Source organism: Pseudorca crassidens, chromosome 2 (genome assembly GCF_039906515.1).
Source record: "Pseudorca crassidens isolate mPseCra1 chromosome 2, mPseCra1.hap1, whole genome shotgun sequence".
NCBI lineage: Eukaryota > Metazoa > Chordata > Mammalia > Artiodactyla > Delphinidae > Pseudorca > Pseudorca crassidens.
In genome coordinates this window covers 125,837,655-125,851,702 of record NC_090297.1, presented here as the reverse complement: position 1 = coordinate 125,851,702, position 14,048 = coordinate 125,837,655, and the positions used below count along the sequence as shown (strand labels likewise).

General features: G+C 33.8%; 1 protein-coding gene across 3 annotated transcripts in view; it reads left to right on the top strand.

Annotated features, from left to right (window-relative positions):
• Positions 1-14,048, top strand: part of KIFAP3 (kinesin associated protein 3) — a 158,131-nt gene that overhangs the window by 78,817 nt on the left and 65,266 nt on the right. For all 3 annotated transcript variants that reach the window (XM_067728600.1, XM_067728599.1, XM_067728598.1), the window contains 2 exons: positions 5,352-5,452; positions 13,225-13,333. In XM_067728600.1, coding sequence (XP_067584701.1) covers positions 5,352-5,452; positions 13,225-13,333 — 210 coding nt within the window. The remainder of the gene's footprint in view (positions 1-5,351; positions 5,453-13,224; positions 13,334-14,048) is intronic.

Here is a 14,048-nt window from a genome sequence, read left to right as displayed (position 1 = left end):
TGCAGTTTGTCCCTGTCAAGATCTTTCATCTATTGGAACCTATTGCATCTGGGCTCAGGTACTCTGATAAATAACTGATTGTTTTTCTTCATTTCATCTCCCCTCTTCTCTTCTACCATCTTCTCACCTCTTTCTCCATAGAGTCCCTTCTTAACTGCATTTCCTTCCGGTACTGTGCCACTAAGGAATGATGATAATAATTTATGTTTATTTGGCATTATTTCACCCTTCCTGCTGCTTCCTGGAAGGCTTAGTAGAGAGTACATACACACAGGCTTTGTAGTCCGACCTAGGTTTGAATCTCAGATTCACGAGCTCTGTTTCCTTTTGAAGGATTCATAACCTTAATGAATGTCATTGCCTCACATCCAGATCAAAGATAATACCTACCTCTTCAGTTGTTATAAGGGTTAAATGAGAAAATACATGCTTAACATACAAGAGGAACTATCAGTTTGCTTAACTCTTTCTCTCTTCCCTTCTCTCAAAGAATTGTAGTTATAAAAAGACTGGCTATCCACGAATCTTTTGGGATAGCCTTGTAATCCTTGAGTTTCTGTTTTCTTCAGTCCTTTAGTTTTAGCACATTTTGGGGGCATGATAATCATTTTAGGTAAAGATTATGGGAAATTAGGCATATGTTCAGAGACTTTTTTTTTAAATCAAACTTTATTTTCTAGAGCAATTTAAGGTTCATAGCAAAATTGAGCAGAAAGGACATTAATTTCCCATATACTTCCTGCCCGTCCCCCCAGCCTCCCACCTTTTTTAAAATTAATTTTTATTGGAGTATAGTTGCTTTACATAGGTTTTTAAATAGAAGATCACAGATAAAGAATTAGGAAGGTACGGGAGTACTGCAAGGATCTTTCACTTTTGGCCATGAGTATGGGGAGAGAAGGAGAAAGAGAAAGCACACAAGAGCAGAATTAGAACTGGCAGTAGAATGACTCATCCTACTTTTTGAAACTAGATATTTAGTTTTGCTGTGGAAAAAGAAAGTAATATAAATTATTGTTGAATTTGAGATGTTTCTTACATATGTTATTCATCTACGTTTTAAAAATTATTGTAATTTTAGGACTTTTCTCTAGACTTTCTATTCTGTCACATATCCTTTATCCTGAGTTATCCTTTGGAAGTGATATAGATATATAATCATATATATATGTGTATGTAATTTGCTCTAGAAGGACCTTCCTTGTTGTTCTCTTTATGGGGTACAGATCTCTTAAAGGTGAATCTTTCTTTCCTCTCACCTTAAATAAATTGATGTACCACTTTAGAACATTGCATTTTAGAATCCTTTCATTGATAACCAGCAGTAGACAGACAATCCTCAAACATAGAATAGTGTCCTTTTTCATTCTTAGTTCCACACTGAATTTTAAAGTCTGATTATTTACTTTGATGTTAAAAAATCTTTTATATTGGATATTGATTTCTATGTTTCTTCTACCATTTATTTAGTAAGTTGTGTGACTTGGAATCCTACTTTTCAGTGAATCCATTACATAGAGAAAATATTTTCAAATAATATTTTGAAAAAATTAAGTAGGACTAGAACCTACCCACAGCTGAACAACATATAGAAAGAAACTGTAATAGCAGGGAAAGAGACTGTGCCTTCGGAATATGAGTTTGCTGTAGGAACTTACTTGAAAAGATATTAAAATACCTCAGTCCCTGGAGGAAAATACTGTGAAGTATAATCTGACCAAACCCCTAAGGGATACTTTCGTCTCTGGAGAATAAAATTGGAATTTTTCATTTTTAATCTATGTATCATGCAAACTGATGCAAAGATTTGTTTTCCTATGGCAAGTGTGTTTTATACTAGAATAAGTATAAATGAATGCCTTCAGCGGTGTAAAAATGTGATTTATTAAAATCTATGAGTCTTTTCTATTTAGATTGCTCTGATCCCAAGAGCAAAATACTGGGGTTGGGAACACCCAGTTAGTCTCTACTTTTCTCTTTTTTGGAGTAATTTCAGTTTTTGCATTACGTTTTCCTCCAGATGTAGTTCCTGCATATGTTTTATTCCAAGTGGTTAAGTTAGTGAATTCATAGATTTTTAGTTAAGATGAAAATGTTTACTAGTATGTATTCATCTGATGAACATATGCTAGATTTTATTGTTTTTGTTTTATGCCAAGAAGTCATTTTTACATTGATACTGAAAGCCATAGGAAATAGGCTTTAGCCAAACAATTTAAAAAGATGCAAAAGTCTTGATTTTTAAAAATTCTGTTTTTAAAATGTGTTTTATTCTATCATATGTCAGTGTATCTCAGTCTTTTATACCTGATACTATCATCTTACTTGAAAGACCGTTTTACCTTAGGATATAAAAATGTTTGAGAGATACTGTAATATACCTCTGGTGAAAATTCTGGAGTCAGAGAAACCTGTGTTTAAAGCCCTGCTCACCCACTTACAAGGCTGTGTAGGAAGTATTTATTTTTCTCCAAGTGTTAAGTTCCTCATCTGAAACATAAGGATGATAAAATTTATTTGACAGATTATTTTGAAGACTCACATTTTTCTTCCTTACCATATGAAATATTTTTTTTAACATATAAGCTCCAGGAAAGCAACAGGCTAGAGAGAGGGTCACTATATGTTTTTAAAAAACATCTGGAAACTTAAAACACTTTTGTGTCAAATCTGAAAATCTTGTAGAACTAGTAATTTCTGTCTTTGACTAAACGTGCTTATTTTTTCAGTTTTAGCCTCTGATTTTTTAAACATAACATTGTTTTTTTTTCCAGCTTTATTGAGATCTAACTGACATATAACAGTATGTAAGTTTAAGGTGATGACTTGATATATATATATATTGCAAAATATATAAGGTTAGATATAAGGGTAGTTAACTATAAAAGTTACCACTTCAAGATTAGTTACCACATCCATCACCTCACATAATTACTTTTTTTCTGGTTGTAAGAACTTTTAAGATTTACTCTCTTAGCAACTTTCAAATGTACATACAGTATGTTAACTATAGTCACCAGGCTTTTTAGATATTAAAAATAGAATCAATCAGCAGGTATTTATTGAGAAACTTCCATATGCTATACTAAGCCTATAAGAATACCAAGGTATGTCCCCTAAGAATTTCTCACCACCTCATAAAGAGATAACCTAATATCTGAAAAATTCAATAAGAATATAAAATAGTATTTTTAAAAAACACAAAGTATTTTAGTAATTTTATACTATGGTAGACACAAGAATAAAGGTGCTGAATTTATCCTCCATGTCACAATATATTTAAAATTTTCTTGATATGTTATTTATCAACTAAATTTATGTGTATCCTTGATTTTGTTTTAAAACTCCAAATATCTCCAAGGATTTCTCATAGCCCAAACTTTTTAAAAATAATATTGTTTTTTGGATAAAACCTTTTAGCCAAACTTTTCTAGCTCAAGTTTTGTCACTGACTTTGAGATCATAAATAGATCCTTAAAATATGGTCTTTCTGGAAGCATGTAGAAGAACTACATGGCATATTAAAGTCCCATTTTATTTTTCAAATCTATGATATATCATTCACTTTTCTTTTTTCAGTTTCAAGGTGTATGAAACTAGAATAATCTTACCTCAGAAGTTCTGAGACAATCCTTAGACTATGCTTACTCTCTCTACCCTTTAGCATTTTATAGTCATGTATTTTTTTTTCCATCTTTATTGGAGTATAATTGCTTTACAATGTTGTGTTAGTTTCTGCTGTACCACAAAGTGAATCAGCTATATGTATACATATACCCCCATATCCCCTCCCTCTTGAACCTCCCTCCCACCCTCCCTATCCCACCCCTCTAGGTGGTCACAAAGCACCGAGCTGATCTCCCTGTGCTATGTGGCTGCTTCCCACTAGCTATCTGTTTTACATTTGGTAGTGTATATATGTCCATGCCACTCTCTCACTTCGCCCCAGCTTCCCCTTCCTGCCCCTGTGTCCTCAAGTCTGTTCTCTATGTCTGCGTCTTTATTCCTGCTCTGCCACTAGGTTCATCAGTACCGTTTTTTTTAGATTCCATATATATGCTTTAGCATACGGTATTTGTTTTTCTCTTTGTGACTTACTTCACTCTGTATGACAGACTCTAGGTCAGTCCACCTCATTACAAATAACTCAATTTCATTATTTTTTTATAGCTGAGTAATACTCCATTGTATATATGTGCCACATCTTCTTTATCCATTCATCTGTTGATGGACACTTAGGTTGCTTCCACATCCTGGCTATTGTAAATAGTGCTGCAGTGAACATTGTGGTACATGTATCTTTTTGAATGATGGTTTTCTCAGGGTATATGCCCAGTAGTGAGATTGCTGGGTCATATGGTAGTTCTATTTTTAGTTTTTTAAGGAACCTCCATATTGTTTTCCATAGTGGTTGTATCAATTTACATTCCCACCAACAGTGCAGGAGGGTTCTCTTTTCTCCACACCCTCTCCAGCATTTATTGTTTGTAGATTTTTTTGATGATGGCCAGGCCATTCTGACTGGTGTGAGGTGATACCTCATTGTGGTTTTGATTTACATTTCTCTAATGATTAGTGATGTTGAGCGTCTTTTCATGTGTTTTTTGGCAATCTGTATGTCTTCTTTTGGGCATGTATTTTTTTTTAATGTAGCAAATACTATTCTACTTCGTTTATTATTTGTTATTTTTCCAGTTTCTGATTCATAAAAATTAAATATACTTTTCATTTACTATTTCTTATACATTATCACTGTCAATGAAATGTGTTTATCACATATTTTGATAAAACAGTAAGGATGGGGAGGCCAGTGGCCAAATCTACATTTTAGTGGGCTACTGGGAACAATTAATTCTTAGGTTTGTGGTTAATTTTTTCAAAAGTATACCTTGTAAAATACACATAATCTCTTGGAACTTAGTGATATTTCATAGATAGTGTGCTCCAAACTTTGGAATTGAAATAGGGAGCTCAAAATATTTTCTACGGCTTCCCTGGTGGCGCAGTGGTTAAAAGTCCGCCTGCTGATGCAGGGGACACGGGTTCGTGCCCTGGTCCGGGAAGATCCCACATGCCATGAAGCGGCTGGGCCGTGAGCCATGGCCGCTGAGCCTGCACGTCTGGAGCCTGTGCTCTGCAACAGGAGAGGCAACAACAGTGAGAGGCCTGCATACCACAAAAAAAAAAATTTCTAAATTAGGGTTATATAGTGATTTTTTTTGATTCAGTAGCTTAAAAGTTGTAATGCATTAATTTGAGTGTGTTATACAAAAAAAATTAATTTCTTTGTGGTCATTCCCATGCATGGCATAATATAAAATCTCACCATATCCATGATTTCTTATTTCCAGGCAATGAAAACTACAAACAAATAGCAATGTGTGTTCTTTACCACATAAGCATGGATGACCGCTTTAAATCAATGTTTGCATACACTGACTGTATACCACAAGTAAGTGCTTTAAGTGTTTTTTTAAAAAGGCATTCAAAAAATATGTTTTTTACTTTCTTCCCTTGATTTGCCAGATAGGTTTTTTTCTTTAAAAGTCCCCTCTTAAAAATAATATAAATTTGTTATATACAATCTGGAAAGTACAGAACATTATAAAAATGAAAGTAACTTTCTGTTATCCCAAACCCAGAGATAACCATTTAAAATTTTGGTACATTTTCTTCTACATAGTTAAAAAAATACTGTTTTGGGATTATATGCCATATGTAATTATATATTGCTTTTTTATCTTAATATATCGTTAAGTACACTCCCATGTCACTGAACATTCTTCATAAATTATTCATAATAGTTGTATACTATTTTATTGCATAAGTGTACCATAATTTAAATATTGTTAAATTGTATATTTAGGTTTTTTTCCAGTTTATCACATAAAAACTGATGTAAGTAAAAGTATGTAAACAAATGAAATAATGTGGAATAAATATCATAGTATGTAAAAGCTTAACCACATCTTGATTTTTTCTTTAGTTTAAATTCCTAAAAGTAGAATTACTAGGTCAAAAGGTATTTTGTGTATTTGACACAATATGGCCAAATTACCTTCTAAGAAGACATGAGTTGATTTTTTTCCAACTGTCACTTCACTTTGAACAGCACTGGATGCTATCATTTCTCTAAAAATGGAGTGTCTCTATTTCTTTTTATTTGCATTTCTGTGGATATTGGTGAGGTTGAACATTTTTCACATGCTTATTGTTGATATTATGTTATAAATCATTCATGTCCCTTGATAATTTTTCCATTGGCATGTCAATATTTTAGGATTAATAAATAATATCTCTATATGTAGTAACTATTTTAACTCCTGGTCATATTACAGACATTTCCCAACTTTGTCATTTGCCCTTTAATTTTGTTTGTGGTTGACGGTTTTAATTGCTTTGCGTTCTCTGATGGGAAAATGCTTCATCAAAATACTTTTATTTGGGCTTCCCTGGTGGCGCGGTGGTTGAGAGTCCGCCTGCCGATGTCGGGGACACGGGTTTGTGCCCCGGTCCGGGAGGATCCCACATGCCGTGGAGCGGCTAGGCCCGTGAGCCATGGCCGCTGGGCCTGCGCATCTGGAGCTTGTGCTCCGCAATGGGAGAGGCCACAACGGTGAGGGGCCCGCGTACCGCAAAAAAAAAAAAAAAAAACTTTTATTTTTATAGCACTGCTCTCAAGAAAGATTTTTGCCATAACTCAGTTGCTTGATACATTTCATATGTTCGGTTTATTTGTCTTGAAGGAGTTTAGTGATTTTTTTTCATAGACTATAATGGTGGAGATTCTATACATGTGTAATTTTTTTTTTTTTTTTGCGGTACGCGGGCCTCTCACTGTTGTGGCCTCTCCCGTTGCGGAGCACAGGCTCCAGATGCGCAGGCTCAGTGGCCATGGCTCACGGGCCCAGCCGCTCCGCGGCATGTGGGATCCTCCCGGACCGGGGCACAAACCCGTGTCCACTGCGCCACCAGGGATATACATGTGTAATTTTACTCTTAGGGAATTTACATTCATGGAATCACTATTGTGCCATTAATCTTCATTAAACTGAGCTCTACTAATTTGAATAATATCTGATGATTGGAACACTAGTTAGGCTGATTTTTAATATTATTTTTATAATATGGCTTTCTAAAATAGAAAAAGCAAAATCGCAGGATGTATAATATACAATAAAAATAACACTTTTAAAAGACACTTTAGAAGAATATGTATAGTAAGTCATACTTATTAAAGTAATCCTCTTAAGACTCCTACTACATAATTCCTTATTAGCCTAATATAAGTTATTAAATGTATATTATTTTAGGATTAATAGTAATAATATTAATTACTAATATTTATTACTAATTAATATTTATTACTACTATAATTAATTATTACTAATAATAGTAGTAATAATTATTATGTAGTAAAAAACAGGCCATAGTTTTTCTTTTTATTAATTCTTATTAATCCTTCTATTCCTCCCAAATTAATAACACGGTTCTAAAAATTGAATTTGCTGTTCCAGAATTTTAATACTTTATCTACACGCAATTAAAAAACTGATAAACTCTCAAGGATAATTTCTTAGGCTTTTATACCAGGGGAAAAACTAATTATGCTTGTTTACAGAAAGTAGACATCCTTCAAATATGCAGCATATTTTATCTAACAAGGCAAGGCTTCTTATAGAGATAACACATGTCAGACTACAGCCGATACAAAGTGTAATCAAACTCTTTGTCAAACAAGTTGTCAATAAAAGAGTAGCCATGTCAAAGGGAGATTACAGGTGATTTACTACAGTCTCACTTCATATGTTCCAAGGGGTTTTGCTTCACAGTTTCAAAGGGTGTTCCTTTTCCAATCGCATTTAATGTCAGAACTTCATTGACTACAGGATATGAATTGGAAAGCAGTGATAAAAGAATAATATTTTTGTCTAGATTGACTGTTTTTATCTAGATTAGATTTTAAAGAGAATAACATTAAATAAAAGAGAAATAAATGTACACTAAAAAGAGATGGAAAACTTTTTTTTGTTAAATATTTAATTTGGAGTTACCCTTCCCTCTATACCGTAGAATTTACAATCTCAAACATAAAATGTGAAACTTTATTTTCAATAAATAATCAGAAATAAAAGCCTGTTTAAGTTACTTTTGAAACATTATTATTATTGCAGTTGAAGACTTTGTAGAAGATTCTCCCGTACCTTTTCAAGGACAACATTCATGCATGTTTCCTTGCCAGATAATTTTCTAACATCAAACATTTCTGCAGTGGGGTTTTCAGAACATTTGTGGTCTGTATTTCATGAACAAAATCTTTCAAAATTCATTCAATGGTCAATGTTTTGGGGTTTTAGTTTATTATATTTTGTTTTTAAAGCTCAACCCTGGTAAGAATAGTGAGGGTATGTTATCAAATTATGTTGTAAACATCCTGAAACTTTTTAGTATGAGGCCATATTTTGAGAAACCAGATGGTACTCTAGAATAGTATGTTTGTTCCTGAAGTGCTATCCAGCCTATAACTTGTAATTTGTAAGGCTCAACTTTGGCATATTTGGGGAAAAGTTGACATGGTTTGATTGCCACCCAGTACCAATTGTAAAAATACATTGTAAAATAAAAGAATCATGGAAAGCAAATTTGGGATTACATTGAAATTTCCGAGCTTCCTTCAGGAATTAAAACGATACTCCTCTCAGAATATTGACTCCTTGAAGTAATGTTTATAATACTAACAAAGCTTTAAACTCATTTGTGCTAGCAACTGATTAACCTACTTGTTAAATAAAACTATATCTGAAGTTTGGAATATTAATGTAATACTCTGTTCACTTTGAAATTATGCACATTAATTTTTGTTTAGTAAATATTGTCAAGTATTACAAATGAATTTTTCAAATGAGAAGCCTAAAGTAACTTTGAAAGTAAGAAAGCAGTGGTTCCATTGTCATTCATATTCATTTCAGTGATCAAAAAAAATGTGGGATACGGTCATATTCTTTAATTCCATTAGATACATATGTAAAGGAACTTTATAAACTGAAACACTGTACAAAAATAAGGTGCCATTTGTAAATGCTTCTCATTATTTTGGAACCACTCAGAGTCCAGTTTAAATACTCCCTTTCTTATATGTGTTTTATAGGATAAACCTATACTTTTGAAAATTTCATCAGAATTTTATTAGTCCAAATAAACAATGTGTTAACATTGGGCTCATGGAATAGCATTTCATAAATTAGATTAACCTTAAGAGGTTGTATCTAGTGCATGATCATGGTCTTTTGGGGGAAAAAATGATTCTATTGATTTCTCATTCTTAAAGAGCTGGACTTTGGTGGAAATAGACTGTGAGATGCTCTAACATAAGCCTATAATTAGAGTTCACTTTTGTAAAATATTTAACATTCAGAGTAGATGTTATAAAGTCAACATGGCTCATAATCTCTCCCAATATTATGTTGCTTTGCTTCTTTTGTACTTTATTGCCTCTAATTATCCAATATATTCTCATTTTTTCCCTCTATTATGACACTATTTTGTAAAACTTGGGGGTCAGGGCAAGTCTTTCTTTATGTATGATCTTAATGGTCTCAGTGGGTGAATTGTTCCAGGTAAGCGTACTTGGGGATAACCAGGAGTTAATGGTTGTATTCTAATAATAGTTAAGAGTACACATTAACAGTTCATTGTTATTTAGACCTCTAAGATGCATGTTTTGTTTAAATAGGTGCAAATGCCATCCAGATGCTTATGAAAGTATTTATTGGTAATAGAATGGCCAAAGTACATGTTTAGGTAATGATGTCATGGTGTTATTTAACATTTTACCTAGAACAGTGCGCAAGAATCTTCATAGTAATCCACATGTTTTCTACCACAGTTGTCCTATTTGGCCCCTCTTTGATCTACACGCTTCTTTTGAGCTGAATGCTGGTAAACGTCCTTTCTGACAGCCCCCTTTGCTCCTGCCTGCCATTATCTGCTGAAGTTCAGAAACCAGAGCATCACTTCAAACAGCAGAGTTAGGGAGTAGCCAGTCAGAAGAGATTCCTGAGGCATGCAAAGTTCTGCCATAATCATTCAAAGATGTTTGGGTAGCGGGGTGGGGGTGGCAGAGGTGTATGTGAATACAGAGAGCTGTAGGGGTTGGCCTCTGGTCACTGGTAAATAAGTGAAGTCAGGTGCCAGAGAGTCTAGACACAGTGATTTCAGTCCTGGGTCTTTGGTATCTGATACTCAATATGGGACTTGTCTGATTGAACACTATTGCCTCTTCATTGCACAGGCTGAAGCCTTTTAGTGCCTTCCTGTTAAATTAGTAAAAGATGACAATGGACATAGTTAAAACAGAACAAATCTAGTTTTAGTATTTGCTAGTTGTCAGCAATTACACTTACTTCTGAAGTGCTATGGGTAGCAGTCAAAGACAGTGTTGCACGTAGAGCTTGAACTAAACTATTATTTTAAAATGTGAACACTTTAAAATTGAAATGTTTCTCTTATTATGAAAAACTAACTCTATATCATGATGTATTTCATTCACACTTAGTCCTGATTTCCCTTGATTTGGGGATGTAGGTGTTGGATAAGGTTTTAAACCATGCATTATTTTTTAAAAAGCTAGCTCCTGAATATTTCATCACAGGACTTAATGTGGAAATTACAAAAACAAGGCAAAAACCCTCAGCTTCTAACAAATCACCCTGTAACACCGTTCTTAAGGGCAAATTTCATACTAAGTATGAACAAGTAAACAGCAACGGATATTTTGCCTTGCTAAGCGTTGCATTGATGTAACAAACACACTTTTGTTATTTTTAAAAAGCTTCTTGTATTAGGAGAAGTTTGGAAGAAATCTATAATGGGTTTTTGATTAGAATGTGAAAAACATACTGTATATATTTACATTTTTAGAGGATTGTCACCTACATTTTTATTAATTTGTAATTTAATTTTAGTTGGCAGTTAATAGGTAGCAAAATCTGTTAAAAGTATATCCAATAAATTAAGATTATTTTATCTTTGCCATAGAATTTTTTTGTTCTGCAACATTATTAAGTGTTAGTGATTAAAGATTCCACTAGCAGCAACATTGGTGTTAAAGAAGTGCTCTCTGGGAAAAGGCATGATACATGCCAACCATTCACCAGCTATAGTGTTTTTGTAGTTCTCAGCAAGTAGTGAATTTTATATATATATACATATAATTTTGTTAGAATTATATCTAAGTATTTTGGGGAGCAATTGTGAGTGGATTTGCTTTTTTAATTTTGGTTTCCAGTTGTTCATTGCTAGCATACAGAAATAAGATTAATTTTTGTGTGTTCACCATGTAGCCTTTTCGAAACTTAGAAGTTATTTGGAACTAACATAGAGAATAACCAAAACAAGATTTAACGAAATAGGGTCTAACCAGTCAACAAAGGCATGTTGATCTAAAAAAGTATCCGCCGAGATAAAACATAAGAAATTTTTAGGTTATAAATTTTAGGATTGACTTCCATATGTTGTTAGCAATTTGACTAAGAGAAAAATATATTTATATAATATGCACTAAGTTAATTTGCTATTTACCAATAATAGTAGACAAGCTTCTCAAAAGTATAGCTTAAGGTTTGTTCATTTCTCCTTTATTACATAGCAACTATCTCTCATCATGACAAATCTAGATTACTGCTAAATGGCATAAGTGGCCTGCCTTTTTCTTCCTACTTTTCTGTCTGCTGCTTCTCAGACCCATCTTCCCTTTCTCTCTCTCTTTTTTTTAAATAAATTGATTAATTGATTGATTGATTGACTTTTGTCTGGGTTGGGTTTTTGTTGCTGCACACAGGCTTTCTCTAGTTGCAGCGAGCGGGGACTACTCTTTGTTGCAGTGTGTGGGCTTCTCATTGCAGTGGCTTCTCTTGTTGCGGAACAGGGGCTCTAGGCACGTGGGCTTCCGTAGTTGTGGCACACGGGCTCAGTAGTTGTGGCTTGTGGGCTCTAGAGCGCAGGCTCAGTAGTTGTGGCGCACGCGCTTAGTTGCTCCACGGCATGTGGGATCTTCCCGGACCAGGGCTCGAACCCGTGTCCCCTGCATTGGCAGATGGATTCTTAACCACTGTGCCACCAGGGAAGTTCCTTCCCTTTCTCTTATCATTAAGTAGAGTTCGTTTCTTATTTTATACACACTCCCAAATGATTGGGTCCAGCTTTACAGGTTCAGTTATCAACCATAAAGGGCAATTCCTAAAATTATACCTTCAGTCCAATCATGTCTCCTAAACTTGTGTTTATAACTTTTACTGACTATCTGCACTAGACTGTCACATAGGCAGCTTAAATTCAGCATGTCCAAAACCAAAATTACTGTCTTCCCTTTAAAGTTTTCTCCTACTTTGGTTTCTGTCTTTTGGTAAATGTTAGCACCACCATCCATGTTGTTGTTTAGGGCAGAAACCTGTGAGTCATCTTTGACCCTTCCTCTCCCTTAACCCCAACATCTAGTCAGTTATTAAATCCCAGTTTGATTCTCTTTCCTAAATATATCTCTGAGCCATCCCTTTTATCTCTATCCCCACTGCTCTACCTAGTCCAGGCAGCCATCATCATACCTCGACTTTTCCACTAGCCCCTTAGGTGGTTTTGCCACATTTTCTTACCCTATTTCAGTCTATTTTCTACATTGACCAGATTTTTTCGAAATGTAAATCTTATCCTGACACTTTCCTTATTTGGAAGCCTTTAATGTCTTCCCATTTACCTTAGGATGAAGCCCAAAATCCTTAACATGTACTTCAGAATCCTGCGTGATCTGACTTTTACCTTATCTCTTAACACTATTTCCTTCACTCCAACCATGCTTGCCTTCTCTTAATTCTTCAGAAGGATGACTTTTTTTTCCTGCCTTGTAACCTTTGCACGAGCTATTTTCATTGCTCAGAATGGTCTACTTCCACACATTTTAAATTCCTTAAATGCAAAGGCTTTATGTAATATTTCTCTTATATTCTCCAGTGTACTTGGAAGTTCATATTGAATGCTGAGCATCTAATAGTTCATTAAGCATTCAGTTATTCAGTAGTAAAAGCCTACCACTTCTATGTTGAAAATGTAATTGTATTATATTATTTCCAACATACAATCTAAGGTAACATACTGTGATAAAATAGTGCCTGTGGTTTTTTGTGTGTTTGGGGTTTTTTTGAGTAAAATATGTCTTGTGCTTCTTGCTAGTTAATGAAGATGCTCTTTGAATGTTCGGATGAACGAATTGACTTGGAACTCATTTCTTTCTGCATTAATCTAGCTGCTAACAAAAGGAACGTACAGCTTATCTGTGAAGGTTAGTGCCTTTGAGCTTCATAGATAACTTCTATCATATGCTATTGGCATATGATGGAAAATAGATAATAAGGAATTAAGAATTATAGTAAATATGTAAATCCTATTTTTAAGTAGTTTTAAAAATTATAGCTATAATCCTTAAATGTCAGACTCAGAATATTCTTACATCATGAGTAGAAACGCTTACCCTTTAGTAACATTTTATAAACCATTTGGTCAGTTACCCTTAATTGAAATTTGATTTTTAAAAATATTTTCTAGATGAAATAAAACTTTTTATTTGCAAAGCAATCTGTTACAGTGTAAGATGTTACAATACAAATGTATTAGCTATTTGTTTCTATAGTATCTTCATAAAATGATTCATCATACATTATATTTCAGAGTTTGCTCAATAGTTTTTTCGTATTTGAGAAGTATACATGTTGATTATAAAAAGTACAAATGAACAAATAGGAAAAAATTAAAAATTTTACTCCCACTATCCAGAGATAATCATAGGTAAGACTTTGGTACAATGTTTCTGTGTGTTTTTAAATTAAAATGGGATTTTCTCTATAAATGGTGACATGTTTTTTGAAGTTAATATCTGAATATCGTTCCATATGATTAAATACTTTAATAAAACATAATTGCCAGTAGCTGCAAAATAATCCATTAACGGATTTTCCATAGTTTAATCTGCTAGTTTGTTGCCACTTCTTTTCTGTTAA